Here is a 26,098-nt window from a genome sequence, read left to right as displayed (position 1 = left end):
GTGTCACTTTCAGTTCGGACACAATGCCGCCATACTGTACTGCCAGCATCTGTTATCTCACCTGTTCCAGTGTCACTTACTCTCATGCCTTGTCCACTAGTAGCATACTAACCTTTTAACTCTGCATAATATGTCACGTACATCCATTCTCTGTCATTTCTTGTGCATCTCACTTCATCTGATATTTATTTCATTTCATACTGTCCTGTTGGCATGAGCTAGAGGTAAGTTGCTCCACCTTCATATGTCACCTCTCTGCTGTGTCTGCTACCCCATTCTGTCTCCACACTCATGCAGTCTCCTGTCCTGCAGTGATCCCCACCACCTGTGAGAGTCTGAAAGCTGAGCACTAGATAGATGAATATCGTAACAGCTAGCTATTCTATTTCCTCTTTGTTACTACATGCCACTGTATACGGTTATACAACTGAATATCCAAGTCAACCAAAACACTTTAAAATGTATCCTTGTCCACAATATTCTCTGATGTCATCTTCCCTGATGGAACATTAGCTAGTTCGCCACTCAAGCAGAGGAAGTATTACCCAGAGTTTGAGGACAGAAATCCAGGATGAAATAGTTTGTTGTTTCACTTTGCATGCATCCATGCCACTGTTGTGTCAAATGAAGGCATTGGATGCGGGAAAAAGAACAGATTTTGGAGCTGCAAATTCAGCTTTATCCATCAACAAAGCACGCACTTAGGAGTGTTTTTTCCTAAATTAATCAAATGTACTACCAAAACTGAATCAACATCTACATGGAACATTTTAACTTCAATGCTATATTTGATTATGATCACAAATATACCATTACAATAAAAATGAAACACCACACTTAAATCATTAAAATATTATTGAGCTCCTTTCATTCTCTCACGTCACCTCCTGCTGTCTTCCTCTGTGGTTGTTTGTGATGTGTTTTGTGCTGAAGGCGAGAACAGTCATAGCTAACTGTTAGTTGTGTTAAACCTTGTGTCGTGTCACTGACCCGGTGAGCTTGTCTTTCTTCTGCTGTAGTGCCTCGACAATGTTCAGAAAGCGAGTTTGCCTGCACAAACGGCCGCTGTATTGCTGGGAGGTGGAAGTGTGATGGAGACCACGACTGTGCTGATGGATCTGATGAGGTACAGGAACATAATACCAGAAAGTATTTTAGTCGTCATTTGTAAGTATAAAGGCTGATCCTGCGGTGTATGATGTTCCTTCAGAATGGCTGTGATCTGAAGTGTGACAACGACCAGTTCCAGTGTAAAAACGGACATTGTATCCCCATCCGCTGGCGATGTGACGCTGACCCCGACTGCATGGACGGCAGCGACGAAGAAAATTGTGGCAGTGCTGGTAAGTGTATGTTTGTGTCCCTGTATGCTGTTATATTGAATTGTATTACTTATTATTTATATGCTAATTATTTGTCATTTTAACCTTGTCCGGCTTGAAATACTCAAAATGTCTTGCTTTTGTTTTCAGCTGGGCGTCACTGCCCTCTGGATGAGCTCCAGTGTAACAACACTCTGTGTAAACCCCTTGCATGGAAGTGTGACGGCGAGGACGACTGTGGGGACAATTCTGACGAGAATCCTGAAGAGTGCAGTGAGTGCAGCCTTGTGAAATCACACACTTTCAAATGTTGAATATCTGTCATCCTTCTTTTGACCTGACCTATTTTCTATCTTCTATACTCTTTGCCTTTTTTTTATATGTTCGGCTCTTAGGGAGGTTCCAGTGTCCTCCCACCAGAGCTCTCCGCTGCCAAAATGACCGCGTATGTCTGCAAGTGTCAAAGAGGTGTGATAGTGTCAACAACTGTGGCGACAACTCTGATGAACTGAACTGCCGTAAGTCGAGGAGTCTTTGAATTGCTGTTAAATCCTTTCATTCCTCGAATTTGATCAAGGAGATTGTTTACTCGCGTGTGTGTGTGGTTTTATGTCTATAGAGGCCTCTCCAGCTGTTCCCACATGTGAGAAGGACGAGTTCCTGTGTGCTAACGGCAGATGCATCAGCTCCACTCTGCGCTGCAACATCTTTAACGACTGTGAGGACTATGGCTCTGATGAGATCAATTGCAAGACAGGTACCCCATGTCAAAACAGATTTCTATGTCACAGCTCAACACATTTGAGGTTTGAAATGTTAGGTATCAGCAGAAGTACTTTTTAGTTGTTTTTTTAATCTTCTTACTCATGTTTGCCTTTTCTTTGTGTCAGACACCAAACTAAACGACTGCAGGAGTAACCGAACTCAGTGTGGTGATGGAGACGAGGCCCACTGTGTCACCAACGGCACAGACTCCTTCTGCTCCTGCAAACCAGGCTTCCAGAAGACGGGACACCACACCTGTGGAGGTACATGGGACCACAACAGTCCCCTGGGAAAATGCTAACTCACTTCAAACACTTCAAGGCTTGAGGCGTCAAGCTGGGCTTTGTTTTTTTTTTTATACTTAATCTCTGACTTTTCTTTTGGCTCTCCATTTTTCAGACAAGAATGAGTGTCTGCAGTTCGGAGTGTGTTCCCACGTCTGCAACAACACCAAAGGCTCCCACAAATGCAGCTGCCAAAAGTACTTCACCAGAATCAATGACACCTGCAAGGCTGACAGTGAGGACCAGAGCTGTTTTATACACTACTTTTCCTTTTTATAATAACTTTTAAAACCCTCATAATAATAGTTTCAAAAGCCATCTATAAGACTTTTTCTGCTTTCCTTCCAGGCATGAACAGCAGTCGACAGATTCTCTACATCGCCGACGACAATGAAATCCGCAGCCTGGACCCCGGCATGCCTAACTGGCGCTATGAGCAGACCTTCCAGGGCGATGCCAGCGTGCGTATTGATGCGATGGATCTGCACATCAAGACCAACCGCATCTTCTGGACCAACTGGCACACCGGCCGCATCTCCTCCTACGAACTTCCAGGACCTTCCACATTATCGTCCTCTAGTGAGGGCAGGATCACCAACCTGCAGGTAATGCTGGTCAGACGCGTGCAGACAAACAAACTCCCCATCACAATGTTACAAACACACAGTCCCATGGGCACGCTGTGATCGCCTCTCTGCTCGTTTCCAGATCAAAGAGCTGAAGATGCCTCGTGGTATAGCGGTGGACTGGGTGGCTGGTAACCTGTACTGGACCGACTCGGGTCGAGATGTAATCGAAGTGGCTCAGATGTCCGGCCAGCATTGCAAGACCCTCGTATCTGGCATGATAGACGAGCCTTATGCCATCGTAGTGGATCCACAGAGAGGGTAAGAGATAGAGAGTGCTGAGCTTCACAGCAGCAGTCATATAAAATATAAGATTTTTCTCATGGCTTTCTCGTTGTATGTTTTGTAATTGTGTTATCCAACTCTGTTTCCCTTCAGAACCATGTATTGGGCAGACTGGGGCAACCACCCTAAAATTGAGACAGCTGCTATGGACGGCACTCTGAGACAGACTCTAGTTCATGAGAACATCCAGTGGCCAACAGGTCAGTACTGCATCACTATGACCAGCTTTCAACATATGAACCATTATGATTTTTATGATGTTTTTTACAATTACTTTTCTATATGCAGTACTATGAAAGACTTACAGTTAGACCGCTTTCCTTTTTGAAGCTACACATACGATTGACAGCATTGTCTTCCATTCTGTCTCGACAGGCTTGGCTGTGGACTACTTCAACGAGCGTCTTTACTGGGCAGATGCTAAACTCTCAGTGATCGGCAGTGTGCGTCTGGATGGCTCTGATCCTGTCGTTTCTGTCTCTGGCATCAAAAACAGTTGAGTTCTTTCTACACTCTAAACAAACATGTGTGACACATGAACATTTATAAATCTTATGCTACCATGTTGCCTGCTGATGTATCTCTTTTTCACCTATTCCTCTTTTTTCCCCTACCAGACCTGCTTCATCCGTTCAGCATAGACATCTTTGAGGACTACATATATGGCGTCACGTACATCAATAATATTGTCTTCCGGGTCAACAAGTTTGGCAAAGGCCCCATGGAAAATCTCACAACAGGCATCAACCATGCCACTGACATAGTCCTCTATCATCGTTACAAGCAGCCAGAGGGTGAGTTACCCTGCATCCTGAAATTCATTATTCATTTATATTTCTTCAAATTATTAACAATTCGGCTTAATATAGTTTGTCTTACATTTTGCCCTTTTTTTCTCTGCACCAGTGACTAACCCCTGTGACAGGAAGAAGTGTGAGTGGCTCTGTCTGCTGAGCCCCAGTGGGCCGGTGTGTACCTGCCCCAACAACTACGTGGCTGATAACGGCACATGTGTGGAGAGACAGAGCCCCACCACGTCCCCATTCAGTAAGTCTGCAGACACTGATGTACACGTACAGATAACTGAGCAACAACCCCACTTTTACATTGGTTGGTTTTCATCGAGGGGGCCTTATATTCAGATGCTGTATAGAAAAGTTAATCGAGGCATTGCCTCCCCTCCTCCACAGCTCCCCCCTTAGGGCCTTGCGATCTGCAGTGTCAGAATGGAGGAAGCTGCTTCCTAAACTCCCGCCAGGTGGCCAAGTGTCGCTGTCAGTCCAGCTACACCGGAGAGAGATGTGAGATCAACCAGTGCAGGGACTACTGCAAGAACGGAGGCACATGCACTGCTTCTCACACAGGTAAGACACAATGATCTCAGTTGTGTACATTTGAGGAGATTTCTAAACGTTAAAGGGCCTTTTTAATGCTTTTGTAAGACCAACCTAAGTGGGATTACCGTAACCTATCTGGATGTTTTTAAATAGAAACCTTTAATTTGGCAAAACCATAAATCTTCTCCATCCTGTAAAATATTGTAGTTGTTGAGATAAATAGCTTCAGCCTTTGTGTAAGCAATTGTTCATCATGTTCCTCTCAAATGTATTTCCTGTGTCCCAGGTGCCCCAACCTGCAGGTGCCCAAAGGGTTTCACAGGGCCAACCTGTAACCGTCAGACTTGTCAGGACTACTGCCTGAACGGAGGAAACTGCTCAGTCAACATGGGCAACCAGCCGACCTGCAGCTGCCCGCCGGAGTTCCAGGGAGACCAGTGCCAGTACAGTGAGTGATTGCACTTCAGATTTGTTGCTACATTGTCTTCTTTATGGATTCTCGGCACTAACTCTTCTGTTGTACTTATCTTATTTCAAAAGAAAAAATGGCACTTATATGCATGTAACAATTGCAAAAGTCCCCACCATTTCGACAATCCTTTAAAACAAAGTTTGAATCTATGACAGTTCTTGCACTTCTCACACACCAATCTCCGTCCTCAGCTAAATGTGAAGGGTTCTGTCACAACGCTGGAACCTGCTTACAAACCTCCAACGGCACCAAACTCTGCACGTGCCCCTCACAGTACATCGGACACCTGTGTGAGCTGGAAAAATGTTATTTCTGTGGAACGGGAAAGTGTTTGACGTCATCCTCAGGCGAGGTTTCCTGCAGGTACGTACACTGAGGTGTTGTCACAAAATAAATTAGATTTAGATTTGCAATGCAAGGGAATGTTTATTTTAAAAGTCAGACATCTACAGTATCTATGCACATAGCTCATCTTTCGGGTCGCATTGATATTTGATCATTCTTAATGTGTTACTGCTACTATGTCAGGATTTATTGTTGAGCAACATAAAACCTTTTTTCTGTGTGCGCACGTGTGTGTGTGTGTGTAGTTGTCCCAATGGTCAGACCCAACCCAGCTGCTTTTCCTGTTTGGACTTCTGCTCAAATGGACAATGTTCGGTGGACACCCGCACACTGGTGCCTCATTGCAAGTAAGATATGACACAACGCCACAAATTCTTACACATTCTTTCAATCTTTTTTCTGTCTCTCAAACTCACCAACAAAGCGTTCAAGCAAATTCCCTTTTAATGACCATTTCTACTGTATTGATAAGTCGAACCAAAGTGTTTACATGGACTTCACTGCACAGACATTAGTGCAGTCGTGCCCTTTCTGCTGGTCGTGACCCCAATTTATTAATAATTTGCAAACATAATACACACACTGTAACTCTGTTTCATTGTTTGTCCAGGTGTCCTGTGGGATGGACGGGATACAGATGTGAAATTACAGCAGCTACTGTGGATTCTTCTACTTCCAGTGGAAGTAAGTCACACATTTCAGCGTGTCTTGTTAAAACATTTTTTAAAAAGAACTTTGGTCCTATTTGCTCACGTCATTTGCTCATTCACAGGTACTGCCCCCATCGTGATCCCAGTGCTTCTGCTGCTGTTACTGGCGCTGCTGGTTGTTGGTGCCATCTTGTGGTACAAGCGGAGAATGCGCGGGTAAGTCTTCTTAGACTGGAGATTATATCCTCATTTTTCATCTGTTCCTCACACTATCTGCTATCTAGCTTCTCTTTCTCCCTTCTCTTCTGATAACCAACTATTTCCTGTCTCCCAGGTCTCTATGGCCAGGCAAATCTCGCTCTCAGTCCTCGCGGTAACTTCATAGGGTTACATAATTTACCTGTTGACCCACAAATTGTGTCCCCTCCCCTTCCCTAATATGCAGTCAGATTGGCCATACTGTATGTCAATCCATACGTCCACTCTGTTGGTATTTGTAGAAATCTGTTTGTCCTTGCCTGCCATTCTCCCGCCCAGCAACACAGGGACGTATTGACTCTTATCTGATGTAGCTTTGCTGGTGATGCACAAACTATTGAACTGTTTCGTCCTTCTTGCATCTCCATACCTTCCCCTTGTTAAATGTTAGGCTTACGCTATGTGCTTGCATAGTAAAATATATGACTGTGCATCTATGAGAAATGTCTATGTGCTTGCAAATGGCAGAATATTTGCAATGTGGAAATCCAGAATTCTCCACAATAGACATGCTGCAGTATATTCTCTGGGTTTGATCATATGAACTTTTGGCAAGAAGCTCATTTGACAACCTTAAATATATGTTGTATTGAATGTGTGATCGTATGTTGCTGATGCTGAACCTGGTTCATGCAAAGTTGTTACACTTATCTAATTTAAGGTTTCTCCCAAAATTAATTGAAACTATTTTTAATTGCTTGCTTTGTTCATGAATGTGTTTGTGTTCGTCTGTCTGCAGTGCAAAGGGCTTCCAGCACCACCGAATGACAAATGGAGCCATGAATGTTGAGATTGGGAATCCTGCGTATAAGATCTATGAAGGAGACCCTGACGATGACGCTGGGGAGCTCCTGGATTCAGACTTTGCTCTGGACCCAGACAAGGTAACAAGCTAGGTGCCCTTAAAAAAAATGGGTCTGTTGACAGGAAGAAATATGCTTAAAATGCTAATATATGATTTTTATGTTACCTGTATTTGACATTTCTGGAAACTCCTGCATCCACCTTCAAGGAGAAGAATACAATTTAATGTTTAGTATCATTTATTTGGTTATAAGTATAGAAAATATTCTTAGACAGGCATATGAATTATCCAGTGACCAGGACAACGTAGCAGATATGTTAATCTTTATATGTCAAACCCTGAGCTTATAAAGTTATTTATCATACTGTATATTATATTCAGGGATGGATTAAAAAAAAGCATATACAAACTGAAAACTGATATCTGATGCAAGAACCACAGTCAAACTGGTTACTTCTGAATTAACACAAAAAAACATTGGTAAATCAAATTCAATTGATTAAGCAAAGTTAATTAAATTATAACAAAGTAGTGCGTAGTGTTTGGATTGAAACAGAGAGAGATGGGATAGGAAAAGGAAAGGTATTTGTTAGGTGCTTGTGACCAAAGATCAGAAGCAGGTAGACTTAAAACAGACTCTAAGAGGAATAACAAACCAGGCGGATGGGCACAGGTTCTGGTGGTAAGAGCAGAAGGGTTATGCTGTTTCTTTTTGGGTAAACTGACCCTTTAAGGGCTTAAATGTGGGTTTTTTGGTGATTTGAATGATCTGACCTTTTCAAACACAACATGCAGTAAATGCCACCTTCACATCAGAATCAGAAATACTTTGTTTATCCCAAACTGGGCAATTTTTTGAGAGTTTTTGAGAATCTCTGCCTTTCTTGTGCCCTTTGAGTCACTATGTAATTTCCTTTGCTCTGCAGCCCACCAACTTCACCAACCCCGTGTATGCCACCCTGTACATGGGCGCCCACAACAGCCGCAACTCTCTGGCCAGCACAGATGAAAAGAAGGAGCTCCTCTCCCAGGGCGATGAGGACATGAGTGACCCGCTGGCGTAGAGCTCGGCATGGACTGAACTCTGCCAACATTGCCCTGCCCAACCCAGTGCTGAGTCGACGAGCTGTCTCATCTTATGCCTTTACCAACTGAAAAGAAAAGCAACAAAAAAAGCGAGAACACTGTATAAAATGTATAAAATGAAGGACTACTTTTTTAAGTGATTGCAGTATTATATTTTGTTCTTTGACAAAAAAAACCCTCTGGTGACGAAAAGGAACCATTTTATAGACATTTATTCAGTTCTTCTTTTTAATTTTGCTCACCTCCTCCTCACAACTCTCCTTCCCCTCTCACGCATATAGCCACTACCTCTGTGCAAACGTAAAAGATAGAGGGATACAAATGGCAGTGGAACAATTTTTATTTTTTATTTTTGTATGAATTCTATAGGGGAGGAAAAAAAAAGAATATTGTTCCATCCTAGAAAAACGTTGCCAAGTCTTTGTTCCTGAAAGAGAAAAAGGGTCAGTGCTCACTCAAAATGCTTCCTGGTTCGACTCGGTCTTTCACATGATGTGTACGTATGGGTTTTGCTGCTGGAGGTCTAGAGGGAGGCCGAGGCTGGAGGAGTTCACATGGAGCACGCAGAATCCAAGATGGTGTCTGTTGTGTTGTCTCAAAGAACTAGATTCAAGTGATTGTCTTTTACCTCCTTGCACAGACTAAAATTATAAATATATATATATATATTTGCATATATATAAACCTATTAACAAAGTGTCTTGAAAATATACCCAGGAATACAAACATCAGTTACAAATAGCAGTCTGTACTTTTTAACTTTTTTTTTTAAAAGTCGTATCAGTGGCATACTTTTTGTCAGCAATGAATGAGTCAATGGCAGTGTGCTGGATGAAGATGATTGTAACAAAGTCCACATTCCAGGAGGAAAAAGTCTGTGATGGATATCCGTGGCCTTGGTTTAGCCTACTGCGGGACACTCTGGAGATGGATTTTGCTCTGAAACTGTTTAAGAAAGTTGGTTTTTTTGGGAGTGACAGTAAACTTCTGTGAATTTCCGGTCATCACTGAAAAACAACCACCCGTGACGATCAACTTGCTGAGGATGGTTGCATTCGGATTTTGTTCCTTGTGTTTTGATTGTAAATGTAATTTCAGGAAAGTGCGGGGAGGCAGTTTGATGGTACGTACTTCTGTGCAAGATTTAGCTTTTTTGGTCTTTTTTTTTAATTGTATGTAATTACATGGACGTGTAATTTAGGTTAATGCTCATTGTTAAGTGCATTCCCAGAAAGGGGACGGATGTGCTTCCTGATAAGCATTCCTTTGTTAATTCCTTTGCCTTGCTGCTAACGCTAACCCTCTGTCTGTCAGTCAAATGGTTTTTAGTCTTAAAGTGTTGCTCCCTCTGTCTCACTGCTCACCACGATGCTTTTAACTGAGCTTATCAGCCATACCTGTCATATCACTCTGCATGGTGCTCACACACACACACACACACACACACACACACACACACACACACACACACACACACATCCTGTAGGAAACTAGCTTTGCCCCTCACTTGTCAAAAGTATTCATCACATTTTATTTCTTTACATCCTGCTCTGTTAGATTTTCACATGAACATGTAAATTAGAACAATCATTTTTCAGTTGGAGTTTCTTTTGGTGGAAAAACCCACATGGATATTTGTGGTTCTGATTGTTTTGTTATGATTTTATTTCTTTTTGATATAAGAAATTAAATGGATTTTTATAGTAGAAAGGTACGTTGGCTCTGCTCGTCATTTGGAGAGATGGAAGGAAAAGTAAATGCTCATTATTTCTGAGTGGAGTACATCACAAGTGAACAAATATCCTTAATAAAAATCAGAAATAAAACATGGAAATATAGTAATCACTTGTTTTGAATGTTGCTTCATCAAAGAAAGAACACCCCTTGTTTAATCAGTCAGATATAATAACAGTCTTGTATTTACATAATGTCATTGCATTTATTATTTAGGAATTGTCATCTTTCAGTCAATATATAATATCATTGATCATATCTTCTGAAAAGTAAATGTCTTGATTTGAATGTACATGACTATAAATGTCTACTAAGACAATAGTGTCTCATACATTGAGCCAAATTAAGTAGTGTAAAGATCTATCGCTCCCTTTGTGCCAAGGTCATGTAAGTTTCATCATCATCATCTCTATTAAAGAATTGGAGATTAAAAATGTAAAAAAGCACAAGACCTCATGGAAACGTCCTTCATCCATCACCACATCTATAGCAGGTCAAAATCATCCAAGCCCTTACGCAGCAGTCAATGTGGTTTCTTCTTTACACATTTGTCACTTCCCAAATGTCACTTAGTGTGACAGAAAGTGTTGTCAAGGCATATAACATTCATCTTTAAGAACTACTTGGACAAGGCACAAATAAATGTCAATTATTAAGGACGTTTATCTACCAGAGAGGTAAAGAAAATAATTATCTTAAAATCATTATTCCCCTTACGTTCTTGTTCTTGTATTACTTTAAAGCTGGAAATGTCATCTTTTGCATATTGTTGTCAGTATTATAAGATTAACGTTAAACAACAAGGCAATTAAAAATACAATCTTTAACAAATGAAGGCTGTAAAACAAGAAATGATGGCTGACTTATGAGAAATAACACTGTTTACACAAAAAGGCACTTCTTAAGCAAATCATAAAACATTGAAGACATTTTGGTTTGATTAGCTTGTCCAAAAAGAATCAGAAGAATAGATGATCTTCCCTCCAAGGTACATGTGATTGAAATCTTAATGAAGTCTTGATTGAATGTGTAAGGAAACGGTCCCTAAATCATGATATAGAAGCTTGTCTATTATGATTAGAAGTCTCTTTAAGGCAAACACTTCAGCAGCAGCAGAGTTGGCATCTTTCCTTGGCTGACTCTCAGTCCTGCTACATCTGCATAATCTGAGGAAATTAACAGTCTTGGGGAATAAGATCGCAAAAGCAAAGTTCTTCCTGCTCTCTGGTCATCCAGTCCTCGAATCACCTCACCTGTTTTGTAGTCATCTTTGTCCGTGGCACAGAGCAGGGAAAGTCTTATGTTTGCAGTGAGGCAGAAGTAACCCGTTGTACTTCTGTAATGATGCCTGCTCACTTAAAGTGGCTGTAAAGGGCCTCCATAAATAAATAAATTACCCAGCTCTGTCCTGTCCCTCCTCTCAGTCTTTGTGATCTGCAGCCTCAGGGTTGAGATGGACCATCAGGACACAGGGGGGGAGGTTATAGTTGGGAGGGGAGTATAAGTGACGAATAAGTGGTTTTAGGGTCTCTTCCAACCGCTCCGGATCAATGCGTCTGCTCGCAGGAAGGGCTGGTTTCGGAGATCTGTGAGTAGGTGTGGAGAGAGGGGTGAGAGACGGGGGCACACATGTTAGAGGACCCAGGGGTCAATGGCCAAAATTCTTCTTATTGTTCTCGTTTCCAGTTCAACAGTTCAACAGCTATACCTAACTACCTAAGATGTTTCTATTATATTGCCCACCACTTTCTTTTTTTAAAGGGTAAGAAGAATAACAGAAACACCTTTCTTTTTTTCAGTGCAAGACAGCTCAGAAGGGCCACACATCCTCCAAAGTTATCATAATGTGTAATAAACAAACTGAACATAATAAACCTAATGAAGGTAGGATTGTCGCATTAAAAACACTGCATTATATTTATCTAGGTGTCAGTGATCAACTGCGTATATACATATATATGTATATTTTGGTCTAACTATAAAAAACTATAATGATTAAATTACTTCTGCAGTTAAACTTGATCTACTGTTATACTAAAAAGTATCAAATAAGCACATAAGGGCATTAACAATACAGATTTTTTTTAAATGACACATTCCCAAAACCTTGCATTTCAACCTGAGGTGGTGGTGCAGTGAAATTCAAGGCTTTGGGAACGCTTGTTAGGACAACTTTGTAACACTTATATTGCAGCAGTACAAATAAAAGTAGCCATTATTATTACAGTTACAGTACAATGGTCAACAGGCTCTTTAAATTGTTTGGCAAGAATCAAGCTGACTGTGCCTACAGTAAGAGAAAAACCTCTCAGCTCTTTAACAAATTACACAGACTGAGTTCCTGTGCTGGATATCTGACTGAATGTGGGATATCTTCAGAGCCTATTGACCAAATAGCTGTTCAGCACAACACGGATGACAGTTAGCAAAGACAAAACATGGCGGACGTTGTTGACAGGTGAGGGTAGATGAACACTGGACAACATGCAACACATAATAGGAGGAGTGAGGATGATGATGATGATGATGACCTTAAGAGTACAAGTAGGCATTTCTCTCAACTCAGATATGTTCTCAAAGAATTGCCGGGAAATGTAAAATAATTCATGTTTTAATGACTGTCGGGGCAAATTATATAGTAATTCGCTCTTTAATGATTTTGTTTTCTAATTATTGTGTTGCAAAGCAAATCTCAGTGCTGTGAAGCCTTCTGTTTTATGTTTTTTGCATCAAAGCTCTAGCTGAAGCAGCTGACATCACTGTAGCAGCACACAGGAGCCGGAGGGCCAAGCAGGCCGGGATTCAGCCAGGCTACCTTCCTTACCCTCTCATAGGAGTGGGAAATATTGTCATTAATCTTCTTTTCAGCTGGAGGTGGTAGAATAAAGAGTGGTGGTTGAGGAAAGAAGAGTCACATGTTAGCAGGAAACCAACACCAAACAGGTTAGTTTCATGGAACAAGGCATCGTTGATAAAAACTGTAATTAGCCAAACCTCTTTATGCTACTGTTTTTAAATCCAGTTTAATTAAATAAATATGCCATAAGAATGCACAGCCTTTTACATTCATCATGCACAAAGCTCTCACTTAATAATTTTATCAGAGTCATGGCTGGTTGTACTCATTTGTATCAATATATTTTTTACACTCAAAAATATGTTGACATTGTACAACTTCTTCCCCATGGTGCTCAGGGCAAAGAGGTTTGGCTGACTCCTATCACCTGCCCGATAGGAGTCTTTTAAACACAAACAACCAAATGACGGCCCAAGTTAGTTCACAGTAGTTATAGTGGTGAGGGGGTGAGGTTGGGTGGGTGACAGGGATCATGCTGCATGCACAGTGGGTCATGAGGCGTACGAGAGACACCTGGACAACCTTGGCATTAGGGGGGAAGGGCTAGCAGTTGGCGTCGTCACAGAGGTTGGCTTCACAGAAGAACCGTGAGCCGCGTTTAGCAGTGCGGGCTGTGAAGGGCACGCTCTTCAGTACTGGGAGAGGAGGGTGAGGGAGAGAAAACATGTCACACCTGAGACACTGCCCTTCATGGGGGACGAACACTGGATCACCTTTAGATTTCTTTCAGGAGTCCGTAACAAACCTGTGACATTTCTGTATGTGTCACAGATCTGTAGAAACAGACCTGGTAAAACCCTTAGGAGGTATTTAATAGGAATAGGGACAACACTTTACTTTAAGTCCCCCTATTTTGTAAACAAATAAACAAAATGATACAAAAAACAGCTGTAATTATAGAGGATAAGTCTTCATAGAAGAAGTTATAGTCCCTGACAAATACTGCATTACTGAACACTTAAAAATGTCCTTATATTTACATACGACAACATTACATTATGTTATAAAACATTTATCAAATATTTGTATTCTGCTTATGAATGCTAAAAAAGGCTACTCAATGTAAAGTGTTATCAGATCAGGGGCACCGAGGATATCTTGGAAAGGTATCAGTTGAATATAGTAGTGGCATATAAGCATTATTAACTATTACAAAAACATTAATGCAACATTTATATTATTTTAAGCACTGATCCTGACAAAACATTAGTCAGTTAAGGTGTTATCCTGAGGCTGTACGGTAGACATATATTTATTTTTCTTCCATTAAAGTTCAGATGCGTTGGATTTTAAAATGTCTGAGATTGTATTATCCACGGTCTGTGTCTTATTTCCTACAAACAGAAACTGTTATTTGAATAATAAAAATAAACTACACATGACTTAAATAATGATTCTGCAGACTAAATCTAATGTTCACTTGGATTCAAACTGCCTGTCCGACTATCTACAGCTTTATTGCAGTACATTCTAACTAGATAGCACATCAGGGAATAACCGGAGACTGCTGTGCTGTGCTGTGCTCCAGATGTTGTGGTGTCTGGACTACGTAGCACAAGGTGCAATTCAACGGAGCTGAGCAGTGAATGACCACAGTCATCCTCGACCTGGGACGACCGGGGCTGCTGGCACCCACATGGGGTCTTTTTAGGGTGTTGTCTGTCCCACCTGTGATGATGTCCTCGATGGTGCCATCCTTGCCCTCGTACACGGGCCGGTGGTCTTTGGCTTGCCGCTTGCGTAGCTCTGCGATCAACTCGTGCTGCTGCTGCCTCTTCTTTTGGGCCTGGACCTGAATCAGCGGAGAGGATATTTGTCATGTTTAGTTTGTTTTTTGGCATGCCACAAATCTTTATTTAGCGCAGAGTAAACCTCTGATTATTCAGCTCTGTTTTACTTTGACGGTACCTTGGGGTTTTGCTGTTTAGCCTCCTGAGCCAGTAACTTTTCTCTCATTGCTTCCTCTTGCTTTTTCATCTGCTCGTTTGCTTCCATTGCATCCTGGTGAGGAGAGAAAAAAAACATGAGTGAATGACAAAAAATAAATAAAGCTCAAATAAATCCAAGTCAATACATCTGTGTGGCCCTTAAAATATATGAAGAACATGACAAAAGTGGACTATGGAATTAAACATTTAAAAAACTATGATGACTTTCCTTTGATATTTTCAACTTTACACAAAAAAAAGTCTTAATATATATATTTGTTTGTACACACACACACACACACACACACACACACACACACACACACACACACACACACACACACACACACACACACACACACACACACACACACACCACACACACACACACACACACACACACACACACACACACACACACACACACACACACACACACACACACACACACACACACACACAGAGCGAGAGAGAGAGAGAAAAATCCTTGTGTTGCGCGCTTCCTTAAGCAGATCCCATAAATCCCGACTGAGAACAATCTCAGGAAGTGTGTTTTGTGGTGGGGCAGGGCGAGGCTGTCCGGGGGTAAAGGGGGAAGAGGGAAGGGGGGTGGTTGCAGTCTAAACACCACAGCTGCAGCTCTGGAGTCAGACCCAGCTGGCCTTTCCTGTTATTTGGCCTCCGACTATATGCCATGTCCTGTGTTGCAGAGGCTCTGCCCTGCTCTGCTCTCAACCAGACTGACGGCATCCAAGTGCTAAACCAGGAAATGTCTGAGCTGTACCCTGTCAGTGCAGAAGTGAGGAAAGATACATAGATGCTGCTTGGTGTCCTCACCTTGTAGGCCTTGATAAAACGCACAAACACAGGGAAGAACACCGAGGGCGGAGTCGTCTTGGCACCCTCTCCGAAGTAATTCACCACATTGTTGAAGGCTTCCTAGAATCGGGAAGGACAGTGCCAGAGTGGAAGCATTGTATGTAAACACAGTCGAGTCATGATTGTTTGTGTGTTTGAGGTCAGCGAGCTGCACCTGGGAGTAAGTTAGCTTGCTGTGTATTTTCTTTCTCTCATTCTTTTTGAGGTTAGGCGGTGAGGATTGTGTTGAATACCTCTGCTGTCTTGGCGTCCTTCTGCAGCTTGTCTAGCTGTGTGTCACTGGCCTGGATGAAGCCTTTCAGGACCGGATGGTCATGGAGACTGCATTCTCTTCGGATCAGGTCCATTCCTTTCCCCAGCTCTCGGACATCCAGCAGCACATTTTCCAGGGATACTTTGTACACAGTCGATAGGAAATATGTTTTATTTGCAGCAAAACAACAATATATTGACAAGATTTTATGGAAATGTGAAGATATAACGTAACTATTAACTTCCTAAGGCTTTTTCTGATCTCACCTGCTGCAGCTTTATCCACATAGTGCAGTTCGCTGTAGAAGTTAGCCAGTTCAGGGTACTTTTCTTTCAAAATGAGAGCTATGTAGTGGAGCAATGTCAGCTTCCTGTCTGTAGACTTAGTGTCCAGCAGCTGTGTGCCAAGAGGATTTAAAAAGAAAATCAGTAAGAGCACAGACTATGAACTTTCAAATGAACTCGCTTATTTTGGGTTAGGGAAAAAACTAGGCACTAGGAAAATGTCTCAAAGTTCTGCTACATATTACTCACCAGATCAAGACTTTGTAATTTGAAGCCATAAACGCAGCCTCGCTTGCTGCTGTTCATGTAGTTTCCCAAGGCTAAGATGATCTACAAGTAAACCAAAATAATAGATGAATATGCACTAGAAAAAAACAACTCTGCTGCAAAAAAAACACTGGTCAAATAAACATTACTTACCTCAAGCACTTTTTTTAACTTTGGTGCGGATTTCACTGAGCCAGAGGCAGCAATGACTGCATTGAGCTGCGGTGTGAGCATGTTAAGGTTGTCGGAAAAGTTCCCGACAAAGGTGATGATGTTCATCCTCTGTGTGAGCCTCTCAATTTTGCTAAATAACAACATGAAGCGATCTTCCTCCGTTAGCTGGTCGAGTGGACGCCGCTCACGCTCGTACTGACGGAACACCTTTACCTCCATCTCCGTGGGGAGGAATCGCATCAGGCACTCCACAAAATCGACGGGTAAGGCCTTGAGGTCAAACCTGAGTGAGGATAACATGTATTTATAAAATGTTCTATCTTGTCTATAGCTCCAAACCTATTTCAATAAAATGTGAAGAGCATACTTCTCTATTGCTTTGCAGATCTCTTCTGAGGATTTGTTGGCCTTCCGCAGTGTGATGGCTAAGTTCTTGGAGCGATTGGCGTCGAGGAGGCTGATCTTATTTACCGCCTTCTGGGCTACTTTGCTTTTCGTGCAGGTTATATCCACAATTGGACCCTGGGCTCTAGTTTTAAACAGCTCCTCAAACCTCTCCAGATCCAGCTCCTGCAGAGTGACAGTTATTTACAACTTTAATTAAAAGGTCCTACAAAACCCATTTTCTTCTTCATAGAGATACCACATTAACTCTGTTTAATAATAAACAGTTATGGTTCATTTCACACAAGCGATATCTGTATTTTTGTTTTTCTGTGTGCACATTGGTTTGGTCGGGGCATATTGCAAAAATGTTATGTTATGTATTTCAATGCACCAATCAGGACTTATCTAATTTACCTGGGCTTTTGATTGTAAACATAAGGATTTTCTTTTGTCAAGACTTTAATTTCGCTGCTTTTTAGTCATGGCTTTTCAGGTTCTTTTAACTCATTTGATTTGCTTGACATACCTCTAGCACACGTTCATCATCAATCTCATTGAAGACTGTGCCGTTGATCTGATTGGGCTTCAAGGCCGTCCAGTTAAACACAGGCAGGCGAAACTTGGTCTTGATGGGCTTCTTGATTCTGATAGCTGAAGTCACAACATGTATATGAAAGTGTTATCTCAGGTTCTTGCAGTTGAATGGGAAGCAAATATATACATAAGTGCATACCAATAATGTAATTTGGTATCGGCTCTCACCTGAAAGACCCAAACTCAGGATAACGGATGGAGAAGTGCCTGGCAGAGGTGGAGCGAGAGGAGGAGGCGGTGGCGGGATGAGTGCACCGTGGCCTGTAATAAATATACAAGAAATGATTAAAACACTTTTCACTGGAAAACTTGGAATAAACGTTTTGAGAATTGTATTCAATTAGTTGAATCTGTGTATATCATAACTTAGATTTTCTGTATTTCCATGTTTTTGTTCTCACATTTTTACCCTGTGATTATGTTTTGTAAGCTCTGTGTTTTGTATTCAACCCAACCTTCTGTAAAAGAGTTATTTTATTAATCGTGAAGCTTTTTCCTGCTTAGATAAAGTTGCAAAAGGAGCTGAACACTGCTGTCGGTACTGTTCATCCTGTGCTATTCTGCTTGCACACTCACACACAAAGGAAACAACTTGTATTTCCTTTTCCTGTCTAGGGTAGAAACACACTGCTGTGACCTATCACCTGGCATGTCACGAATCAACAAAGAAAGGGAACTGAAAATAGACTTCCTCTAAGGGTATTTAGTCCACTTTCACATATATATGTCACCCGGCATAACCACTGTGAGTCATAGTCTGTCACCTGAAGCAGAAGGAAGAGGAGGAGGAGGCGGAGGAGGGGGAGGAGGCGGTGGAGGTGCTTCACTGGCTGGGGGTAAACTTGTGTCTAGTCCTGGTTTGATTAACCCAGCTGTTGAACCCAAAGAGAGCTGACCAATGTCACCCAGTGGGATCCCAAGGCCACTTATCCCAACACCACCTCCGACACCCAGTGGCTCAATGGCAATGTCTCCGTCAGCTTTCTTGTGCAGACGGATGGTGCCTTGCTGTTCGAGCTCCAGAAGTCGCCTCTCGATGTTAAAGTGCCTCTGAGAAGCGGCATCCTTCTCCTTGATCATCCTCCTCAGGGTGGTGACCTGGGTGTTGGTCGACTCGTACGTCTCCTGGAGCGTCACCAGGGGGCGATAAAGAGCAGAAACAAAATGACTATACATGCCAAAGAAACATCCTGTTTCCTGCTGACCTAAATTGCAATCACAGCAACTTAGCTACAAGCATCTATACAGATCTCAGCTGACAGTAAAGGGAAGCCTTTCTGAAGAGAGGCAGGCTAAGAAATATTACATCAGTACGACTGCCAACTTACCCGTATTGCATGCAGGTCCTTTTCTTTCTGAAGAACCACCTTTTCCAAATCAGCTACTTTCATCATCGTTTCATTCTCAACCTCCAGCAGCTTCTCCGTCACCTGGGCACGAACACAGAGAGAACAACAACAGAGAGGAGGTGAATTCAAGAATTGATCCATAGCATGGGCATCTTTCCCAGTTCAACTCCCTCCCACTCCCTCCCCTATACAGTGTGCATCATCAATAAGAAATAAGATATATTCAGCAGCATGACACAGCAAGAGCATGACGCAGCTTTCAGTTTTGTATTTGGACAGATTGCAAAGGAATTCGCAAAGATTCTTCACTCTCATCCACCCCCATCGTTCCTGACCCCGGAGAAATGAGTTTGTTATGAAATTCCTCAAGTGATGTCAGAGCTGCCCACAACCTTTCTATGAGAAGGTCTTTGCATAGTAGCGTGGGATACCAAGGCAACTGCCCAGAAAGAATGAGCCAAAACCAGAACAATATTAAACTTGTTTCACACTCAGTATTTTCCAGCATTCTCCACCCCGTCATTATTCCGAAACACTTGTGAAATGCAAACACTGAGTAGATTTTTTAATCACCACATAGAAACAGGCAACTTAAGTACATGGCTGGTGAACCACAACAATCTCATAAGGAGCCCAGAGAGCTGTGTTGGTGGTCCAGACTGGGTGGTGCACTTACATGGGACAGGTGCTCCTCCAGTTCGTCCACCTTCTCCAGAGCGGCATTCTTCGTCTCTGCATCTTCCAGCAGACCACCCACATCAAACACGTTATCCAGGTATGCCTGGATCTGCACCGACAGCTTGTCACTCTCTGTATGTTTGCTTTTCTGAAATGAGGGAGAATAAAACAGCATTAAAGATATTCTTCAAATGTACGAATAGGCTTCACCTGGGTATTCCCTTTTTTCTCCAATCATCCCAACCTCACCTCGAGGTAATCATCCAGTCCCAGCTTGGTGAATTCATACTGTAGATGGACTCGGAAGTTCATGTCCTCGACTGAGTGGACCACAATGTTGATAAACTGCATGCAAGCAACCTGGACCACAGACACAGACAGATTTAGATCCAAATATATATAACTGGATGGATAAGTGGACACAAATTGACATTACAAATAATACATTCATTCATTCATAATACGGAGCTTATCTTACCATGTAGTCGATGTTTCCCTCCTCACATCGGAAGTAATCCATCAGTCTCTCAAAGCGATGCTTCTCCTTACACACCTGAATTTCATAAAACGTGGAAATACAGAGATGGTATTTTTTATTAGTGATAATTTACAATCGTGTTTTTAATAACAATTCATTCAATAACTAAAACCTAACATGGGAGGTTAAAATACGTTTTTTTTCCCTTCCTACTTTTTACTATCTCAATTATCATCTATTCTGCTTGTCAGTGAGATCACACATCTTCTATATTTGTGAGTATTCTTATGTGAAAGAAAGAAAGATGGACCTTTATTAATGTGCCTTGAATTGACGCAATAAAATTAATATTTGATCAAAGCAACAATCAGAGATCCTCAGAAGTCCTTTATGTATCTACTGTATTATAACAAGTAATGTCAAACATAGTACATTAGTTTTGTTTGATGAAACACATTCCAGGTTCCAAAAAGAGCTGTATGTAAACAGAGGACAGCTCCCTCCATTTGCAACAACAGCCTCTTCTAATTCATGGGAAGTGAAGCCAGGGAATGATAAAGACATGGGACACATTTATTTTAGCCACATTCCTACACAAAAATCACTGAACGAGAAAGAAAAACAAACACTGCTCTTTTTTTTTAGTACTGTAAAAATCATTTCTGACAATCTTAACTGGAAATGGTAGTAGTCCCAGTTGTAATACTTGATTACATATGGTTCAATAGGTAGCCGCTTGAGAGGTTAACAAAACCTGTCTGCTTGTATTAATGTCTAATTTAGAAAAATACCACGACAGAAACACCATTTTGTTTTGACTGGTCCGTTGATTAGCCCGTATCTCTCTGGGGCTTTTTGACTGCGAGGTAATTGTCATGTTTCGGAGTTTAAATGAGTGTGTAGGCAGAAACTGAGAGGCTACGCAAACCTTTGTGGTCCACCGGCTCCCATCGGGGTGTAGATCCTTATCATTGTTCAAGGATGGCTCACATCTGGTGTCCTAATGAGACTAATGACCTCGGACTGGCCACCGTAGAGCTTTGCTTACATCCTCAGTCGAGATGAAATGTACCAGAGCTGCTTTACTTTTCATCCCCTTACATTGCTCCTTTATGCCCCCCTGCACACCAGTGATGTGGGAAATGCTGCTAATATAACTAATGTCAGCTAGATTTTTTGTCCCTGCACATTCAATGCTCACAGTGCAGTGTGTTGCCACCAAAATGTTAAAGTGCAACTTTTAATGGTTCAGGTTTAATTCAAACATTGCTTTTCGGCACCTCTTTGAAGTTGTCAAACGCTGAGAGGATGATCTCGTGACCTCCTCGGACTAGACAGACGGCAGCCAGCAGCTCAAGGACCAAGGCTTTTGTCCTGGAAGTACAGGAGACATGCATTAAAACATAACTGGATAAGAGCAATACCGAAAACACATATTTTCTCAAATTAAAGATAGAAAAGAAAATGTTTTATGCTATCTTAACAGGAAAAATTATGTTTTCAGAATTCAAAAACTGGTATTCCCAGGAAGAGAAATCTATAATCCATACTGAAGTCGGAATCAAGGGCACGTCTTTATAGCTTTTTAAGTGTTTACGCTCCAATCCTTCATTATGAAGTGATCAGCCTTAGCGGTTTACCACTAATCTCTCTTTAGTAAACATTCTTTTAACAGTCTGTATATACGCCTCTGATCCCCAACTTCAGAGAGAAGCTGAGCCCCATGGAGAATGAGAGGCATATCATATGAACTGGCTGCAGGGTTCCCCTATTGTTGACCCAGCCCTGTGTCTATGGAGACGGGGGGCCTCAGTTCTTACCGTGAGTTCTTATTGTTCAAGCTGAGAGCAATTTCATTGACTGCGTGTGCGTGAGACATGACCATATTGAAGCCATACTGCATGAAGAACAGAGAGAGAACAGGACGTGGTCAGAAAACCTAAGAATATATCGTGCAGTTGATTGCACAGGAAACAGATAATGCTTTTGTTTATAACTGATCAGATTTTGTTTGGTGGCATTACCTGGTAATTCATGATTGCTCTCAAGCACATGATGCACACGTGCACGTCATCTTTTTGGCTCACCAGGCGGGAGTTCTTGATAGTTTTGCTGTTGGAAACTGTGCCATACCTGCAACAAAGGGCACAATTCTATATCTGGTAGTGATTCGGTTATCAAACTAAGTTTTTACGGTAAATAAGATGTTTAACCACAGCTTGTTTCATTTATCTGCAGTTTATCTGGTGTTCATATAACTCTTGTTTTAAGTGTGTCACGTAGGAAGAGAAAGAAAATTACAGAGAACAAAGTCTGACAGAAAAAACTTTAGATGGCTTTTGAGGTCACAGATGCATCATGGGAAATGCCTAGTTTCCTTGCTCCTGTCGACAGACCAAGTTCACTGCACACAGACAGCTGTAATGTAACTGTACTGCCCAGTCTTTCTTGTGCCGTTTACAAATGGCTTTTACAGTATGTGGTGGCCCAGCGTTTCTGAATCATATACGTACATCCCACGTGATACATAGAGTTATACTAATACAGATTCAGAAGGAACCTTAACAGCATAAAAGCCTGAAGTTTCCTTCTGGAATATTTTTCTTTTTAATAACTCGTATCAGACACATCTTGTGTCTCTTTGTCTCCTGTTTGTTTGAATAATGAAGAACACAACTGTTCTGCATATGCTTCAGCTTACAGCTGCCTCTCATTTGAAGAAAGGACAGACGCACATCTGGACAGTTGAGGGAGGAGAGAGATCCACAATGCAATGGGGTCAACAATTTTGGTATCTATGTCTGATACAGTTCTTCATCTGACTGAGTTTGTGCAGAGCCTTGATGTTAAGAGAGAGGTCAGCAGAGTCATTAACCTTTCAGACATTGTCCTGAAACAAACAGCACCAAGACAACTGGCTGGCATGTTAACACATAGCATTACAAATTAGCAGAGCGAGGCAATTACAGGGATAGGTAACAGCAGGGAAGCTTAAGCAATACGTACCGGAGGACAGACTGGCGGGCAGAGCGCACCAGTGTGTTGCAGAAGGGTTGGGTGCTGTTGTGGTGCAGATCCTCTATGGACCTGCTCCAAGATTTAGCCTTGTCCAAGAAGCCTTCCTCCCCATTCTCCAGCCCCTCAAAATCCAACCTGAGCCACATACAGACAGATAGACAAGCCAGCACAGAGGCGGATTGGGGGGGGGGGGGGGTGGGACGGCACGGGGGAGGTTAGGTCAGCAAGGCAGCTTGGTAGAGAGCCGGGGGTTATCACAAGAACTGTCATCGAGCTGCATGATAAAGCTCAGCACAGAGATTCTGTCCCATTCAGGCAAGGAATAGCTCAGCACTACACCACATAGCATCTACCTAGATATGCATTCAGTTTGCCAAGTAAGACAAAAGGCATACAAACCCATCCAAAGACTGCAAATTGCCAAAAGCACATTTTAAGATGCACAAGCAGTTTATTACAGGCTCTACAGGACATGACGTGTTCATCCACTGGCCAACCCTAGTTGTTTTCGGAACTGTTTTTTGGCTACATGAGAGATATGTGTGTGTTTGTTTAAAGTGCGCTTGTTTAATGTACTCACATGACAGCACACTGGGCAAAGGAGAGGTACTCCACCAGGACGTCAAGACCTCTGTTCTCATCATTGAGGAACTCCCTGACCCACCTGTGATGCATGGGAGCAGAGAGGAGTTAGCAGGGCACCGAATCAAGAACACACCCTTCCCCTTTTAGGACAAGATAACTTATGCTTTCATTATGATATAGAATAAGAAAGAGAGACACAGATAAAAATGGATATTGGTTTAGTTTTCTAAGATCCACTAAATGCTTTGTTTTTTTGGTCAGCCTTTCGGGTTTTAACTGTAGAGCTTTTGGGCGATTCGTCAAAAGAAGAGGACTAAAAAAACAATAACAATTGAATACACTATACGATGAGATTGTAGCAATGTCACTATTTTCCAATAACTCGGCAATGATTTTGTAATTATATTGTTATCATGACAGATAGAAATGATACGAAACCAAAAAAATAGGATCCAATTTGTAATAAAGTGGAATTATCCTTTAAGGCAGCTCTGAGGGGGGTTGGCCCTCCCCGGAGTAAAGGATCTTGGCAGGAATGTCGTGGAAAGTAAACCAGAGCAAGGCTTCAGATTTCCTTCAGATTTAACTCTTTTTTTGGAGAGAGAAACAACTCCAAACAAAGGAATTCCCATTGCGATGAGAGGAAGAATGTGGAGGGCATATGGCTGAAGGAGTGGAGCTCAGGTCGAACCCCTGACAGTCAACACTATTTAGTCTGCCTCCCCCACGAACCCCCTTCACCTCCTCCCCACTTCTTCAGAGAACTACAGTGGGGGGGACAGGATTGGGGTAAAAGGTTCTTAAAATAGTCTTGGATTGCTGGTTATGATGACAGGAAAGCAATCAAGAGCCTTGAAGTAGCAGAGGGAGGAAGGGAAGGAAAGGGAAAAGAGGTGAGGAGAAGAACCAAGGAAAGCAAACAAAGCAGTAAGAAGATTGGGTGCAGAAGGGAATAAGAGGGGGGGTGGATAAGGAGGCGGGCTTGATCATCAGTTTCCTGTCTACCACCACCCCTCTCTCTCCTCTCTCCCTCCTTTGACTTCTCTCCAACCAGTTGCTATTTCAGATTTTCTTGGCAATTTCTGGAATAACACATCAGAGCGAGCCTTGGATTCAGACACACACAATAACCGTTTGCTTAAATGTGGATTAAATCCCATCCACAGAAAGTCTTCTGAAAATAGTTTTCTTTTTTCCATGCCTGCAAGTCTTTCTGGGAAATGCATTGAAACAGACCTTTATTGATGAGGCCTAAGAGGATATGAGTTAAACTTGGAGCTCAGTAAATACTATGAAAAATCAATGCCTCTTTTACAGGCAACTTTACGATAGGAATTCAGTGGCAAGTCACGGCAGCACAATTTTATATGAAAGTATCTGTGTGATTCATATCATAAAGTCAAGGATCATGTCTGCAACAATGAAGATAAAGAAAGGTTTTGCATAACATCCACACAACACAGTGGTTGTGTAGATAACTGCGCAGTATTGAATGTCTCTGACAAAATATGACAACACAATAGAAAATGATTGTTTGCTTTAAAATGTGAGAAATGTGTAAACATGAAAGTATCCTTGTGTGTGTGTTTTTGTGCCTTTCAGTGGGTTCAGCATTGGTCCGCCAGGCTTCCTGTCCCTCTGGCACACACAACAAAGCTTCCTGCTAAACACTATGGGGGAGTGGACAAGGCAGCACAATGGCTACCATCTGGGCATTATGAGGAGAAGCTCTATGAAGTGGAGCTGCAGAGCTTGGCAAGTTAAAACAATGGGGGATATCTGGGCACCAGAAAGAGCTCTGGATCCCTGCAGTAGCAAGAGCACAGAAAGGACTATTCTTTACCAGGGAAAATGTGGTTTCTTTAAGCTGTGTTCACCATTAAAGAGATCTGTGTAATTTACGGTGAGAGACAGGTAATAATTACCCAATGTGGTTGGTCCTCAGTGAGATCTCAAGCTCCCTCAGGACTTTTGTAGACTCCTGCACCCGTCTGCGAAACTTCTGTAAAACATAATGAAAGAGAAATACCATTGTACATGTAATCAAGCAGAGATACGAGTATCCAAAACTTGTAGTCTTCAGCCCACAAAAGAAAGTGGCCAACTTTGTCAGCCTTTTTTCACTCATGGAGTAGTACACGTAAATACACAGTGATCTGTAAAATTGAGAGTTCCTCTTAATGTGGTCACTGTATTTGAAAGGTCATCGGTACTCTCCCACCTTTCGTGTGACTCCAGGGTCTAAGTATCCTCGTAGCTTCTGGATGTAAGTGTGAGGCGGATTCTTCACCTGAAATCTCTCCTGAGGAAACAAAACAGAGAAAGTATTGTAAATTATATGAAGGCATTGTGATGGTGCAGAATGAGTAAAGGGACAACAGCAGGTGTGTGTACAGTG

The 26,098-nt window shown here is 42.1% G+C and overlaps 2 protein-coding genes across 4 annotated transcripts in view; one reads left to right on the top strand and one right to left on the bottom strand.

The window, feature by feature from the left end:
- The window catches only part of lrp1ab (low density lipoprotein receptor-related protein 1Ab), a 78,146-nt gene extending 68,069 nt beyond the window's left edge, over positions 1 to 10,077 (top strand). The window contains 21 exon segments of the mRNA XM_063884709.1: positions 1,020 to 1,126; positions 1,211 to 1,343; positions 1,473 to 1,595; positions 1,718 to 1,840; positions 1,942 to 2,079; positions 2,213 to 2,350; positions 2,487 to 2,606; positions 2,720 to 2,976; positions 3,080 to 3,258; positions 3,376 to 3,482; positions 3,658 to 3,777; positions 3,900 to 4,076; positions 4,189 to 4,329; positions 4,473 to 4,646; positions 4,906 to 5,067; positions 5,283 to 5,454; positions 5,682 to 5,783; positions 6,047 to 6,120; positions 6,209 to 6,302; positions 7,084 to 7,228; positions 8,076 to 10,077. Of these exon segments, the coding sequence (XP_063740779.1) occupies positions 1,020 to 1,126; positions 1,211 to 1,343; positions 1,473 to 1,595; positions 1,718 to 1,840; positions 1,942 to 2,079; positions 2,213 to 2,350; positions 2,487 to 2,606; positions 2,720 to 2,976; positions 3,080 to 3,258; positions 3,376 to 3,482; positions 3,658 to 3,777; positions 3,900 to 4,076; positions 4,189 to 4,329; positions 4,473 to 4,646; positions 4,906 to 5,067; positions 5,283 to 5,454; positions 5,682 to 5,783; positions 6,047 to 6,120; positions 6,209 to 6,302; positions 7,084 to 7,228; positions 8,076 to 8,213 (2,924 nt within the window). The 3' untranslated portion in view covers positions 8,214 to 10,077.
- Positions 10,070 to 26,098, bottom strand: part of fmnl3 (formin-like 3) — a 30,433-nt gene continuing 14,404 nt past the window's right edge. The window contains exons 3-26 of one of the 3 annotated variants that reach the window (XM_063884721.1): positions 25,922 to 26,002; positions 25,626 to 25,702; positions 23,696 to 23,779; positions 23,104 to 23,250; positions 22,122 to 22,230; positions 21,918 to 21,994; positions 21,378 to 21,471; positions 20,098 to 20,172; positions 19,869 to 19,979; positions 19,618 to 19,767; positions 18,921 to 19,022; positions 18,357 to 18,717; positions 17,761 to 17,853; positions 17,525 to 17,649; positions 16,979 to 17,181; positions 16,591 to 16,894; positions 16,420 to 16,500; positions 16,153 to 16,282; positions 15,867 to 16,027; positions 15,592 to 15,693; positions 14,735 to 14,827; positions 14,495 to 14,618; positions 13,349 to 13,461; positions 10,070 to 11,555 (exon numbers count right to left, since the gene is read on the bottom strand). In XM_063884721.1, the coding sequence (XP_063740791.1) occupies positions 13,370 to 13,461; positions 14,495 to 14,618; positions 14,735 to 14,827; positions 15,592 to 15,693; positions 15,867 to 16,027; positions 16,153 to 16,282; positions 16,420 to 16,500; positions 16,591 to 16,894; positions 16,979 to 17,181; positions 17,525 to 17,649; positions 17,761 to 17,853; positions 18,357 to 18,717; positions 18,921 to 19,022; positions 19,618 to 19,767; positions 19,869 to 19,979; positions 20,098 to 20,172; positions 21,378 to 21,471; positions 21,918 to 21,994; positions 22,122 to 22,230; positions 23,104 to 23,250; positions 23,696 to 23,779; positions 25,626 to 25,702; positions 25,922 to 26,002 (2,976 nt within the window). In that variant the 3' untranslated portion in view covers positions 10,070 to 11,555; positions 13,349 to 13,369. The remainder of the gene's footprint in view (positions 11,556 to 13,348; positions 13,462 to 14,494; positions 14,619 to 14,734; positions 14,828 to 15,591; positions 15,694 to 15,866; positions 16,028 to 16,152; positions 16,283 to 16,419; positions 16,501 to 16,590; positions 16,895 to 16,978; positions 17,182 to 17,524; positions 17,650 to 17,760; positions 17,854 to 18,356; positions 18,718 to 18,920; positions 19,023 to 19,617; positions 19,768 to 19,868; positions 19,980 to 20,097; positions 20,173 to 21,377; positions 21,472 to 21,917; positions 21,995 to 22,121; positions 22,231 to 23,103; positions 23,251 to 23,695; positions 23,780 to 25,625; positions 25,703 to 25,921; positions 26,003 to 26,098) is intronic. The other 2 variants (XM_063884727.1, XM_063884730.1) reach the window with 2 other exon arrangements.

The sequence above is a fragment of the Eleginops maclovinus genome, chromosome 1 (genome assembly GCF_036324505.1).
Source record: "Eleginops maclovinus isolate JMC-PN-2008 ecotype Puerto Natales chromosome 1, JC_Emac_rtc_rv5, whole genome shotgun sequence".
Classification (NCBI taxonomy): domain Eukaryota; kingdom Metazoa; phylum Chordata; class Actinopteri; order Perciformes; family Eleginopidae; genus Eleginops; species Eleginops maclovinus.
Note: the sequence above shows the minus strand (reverse complement) of the source record. Positions and strands in the feature narration are given on the sequence as shown.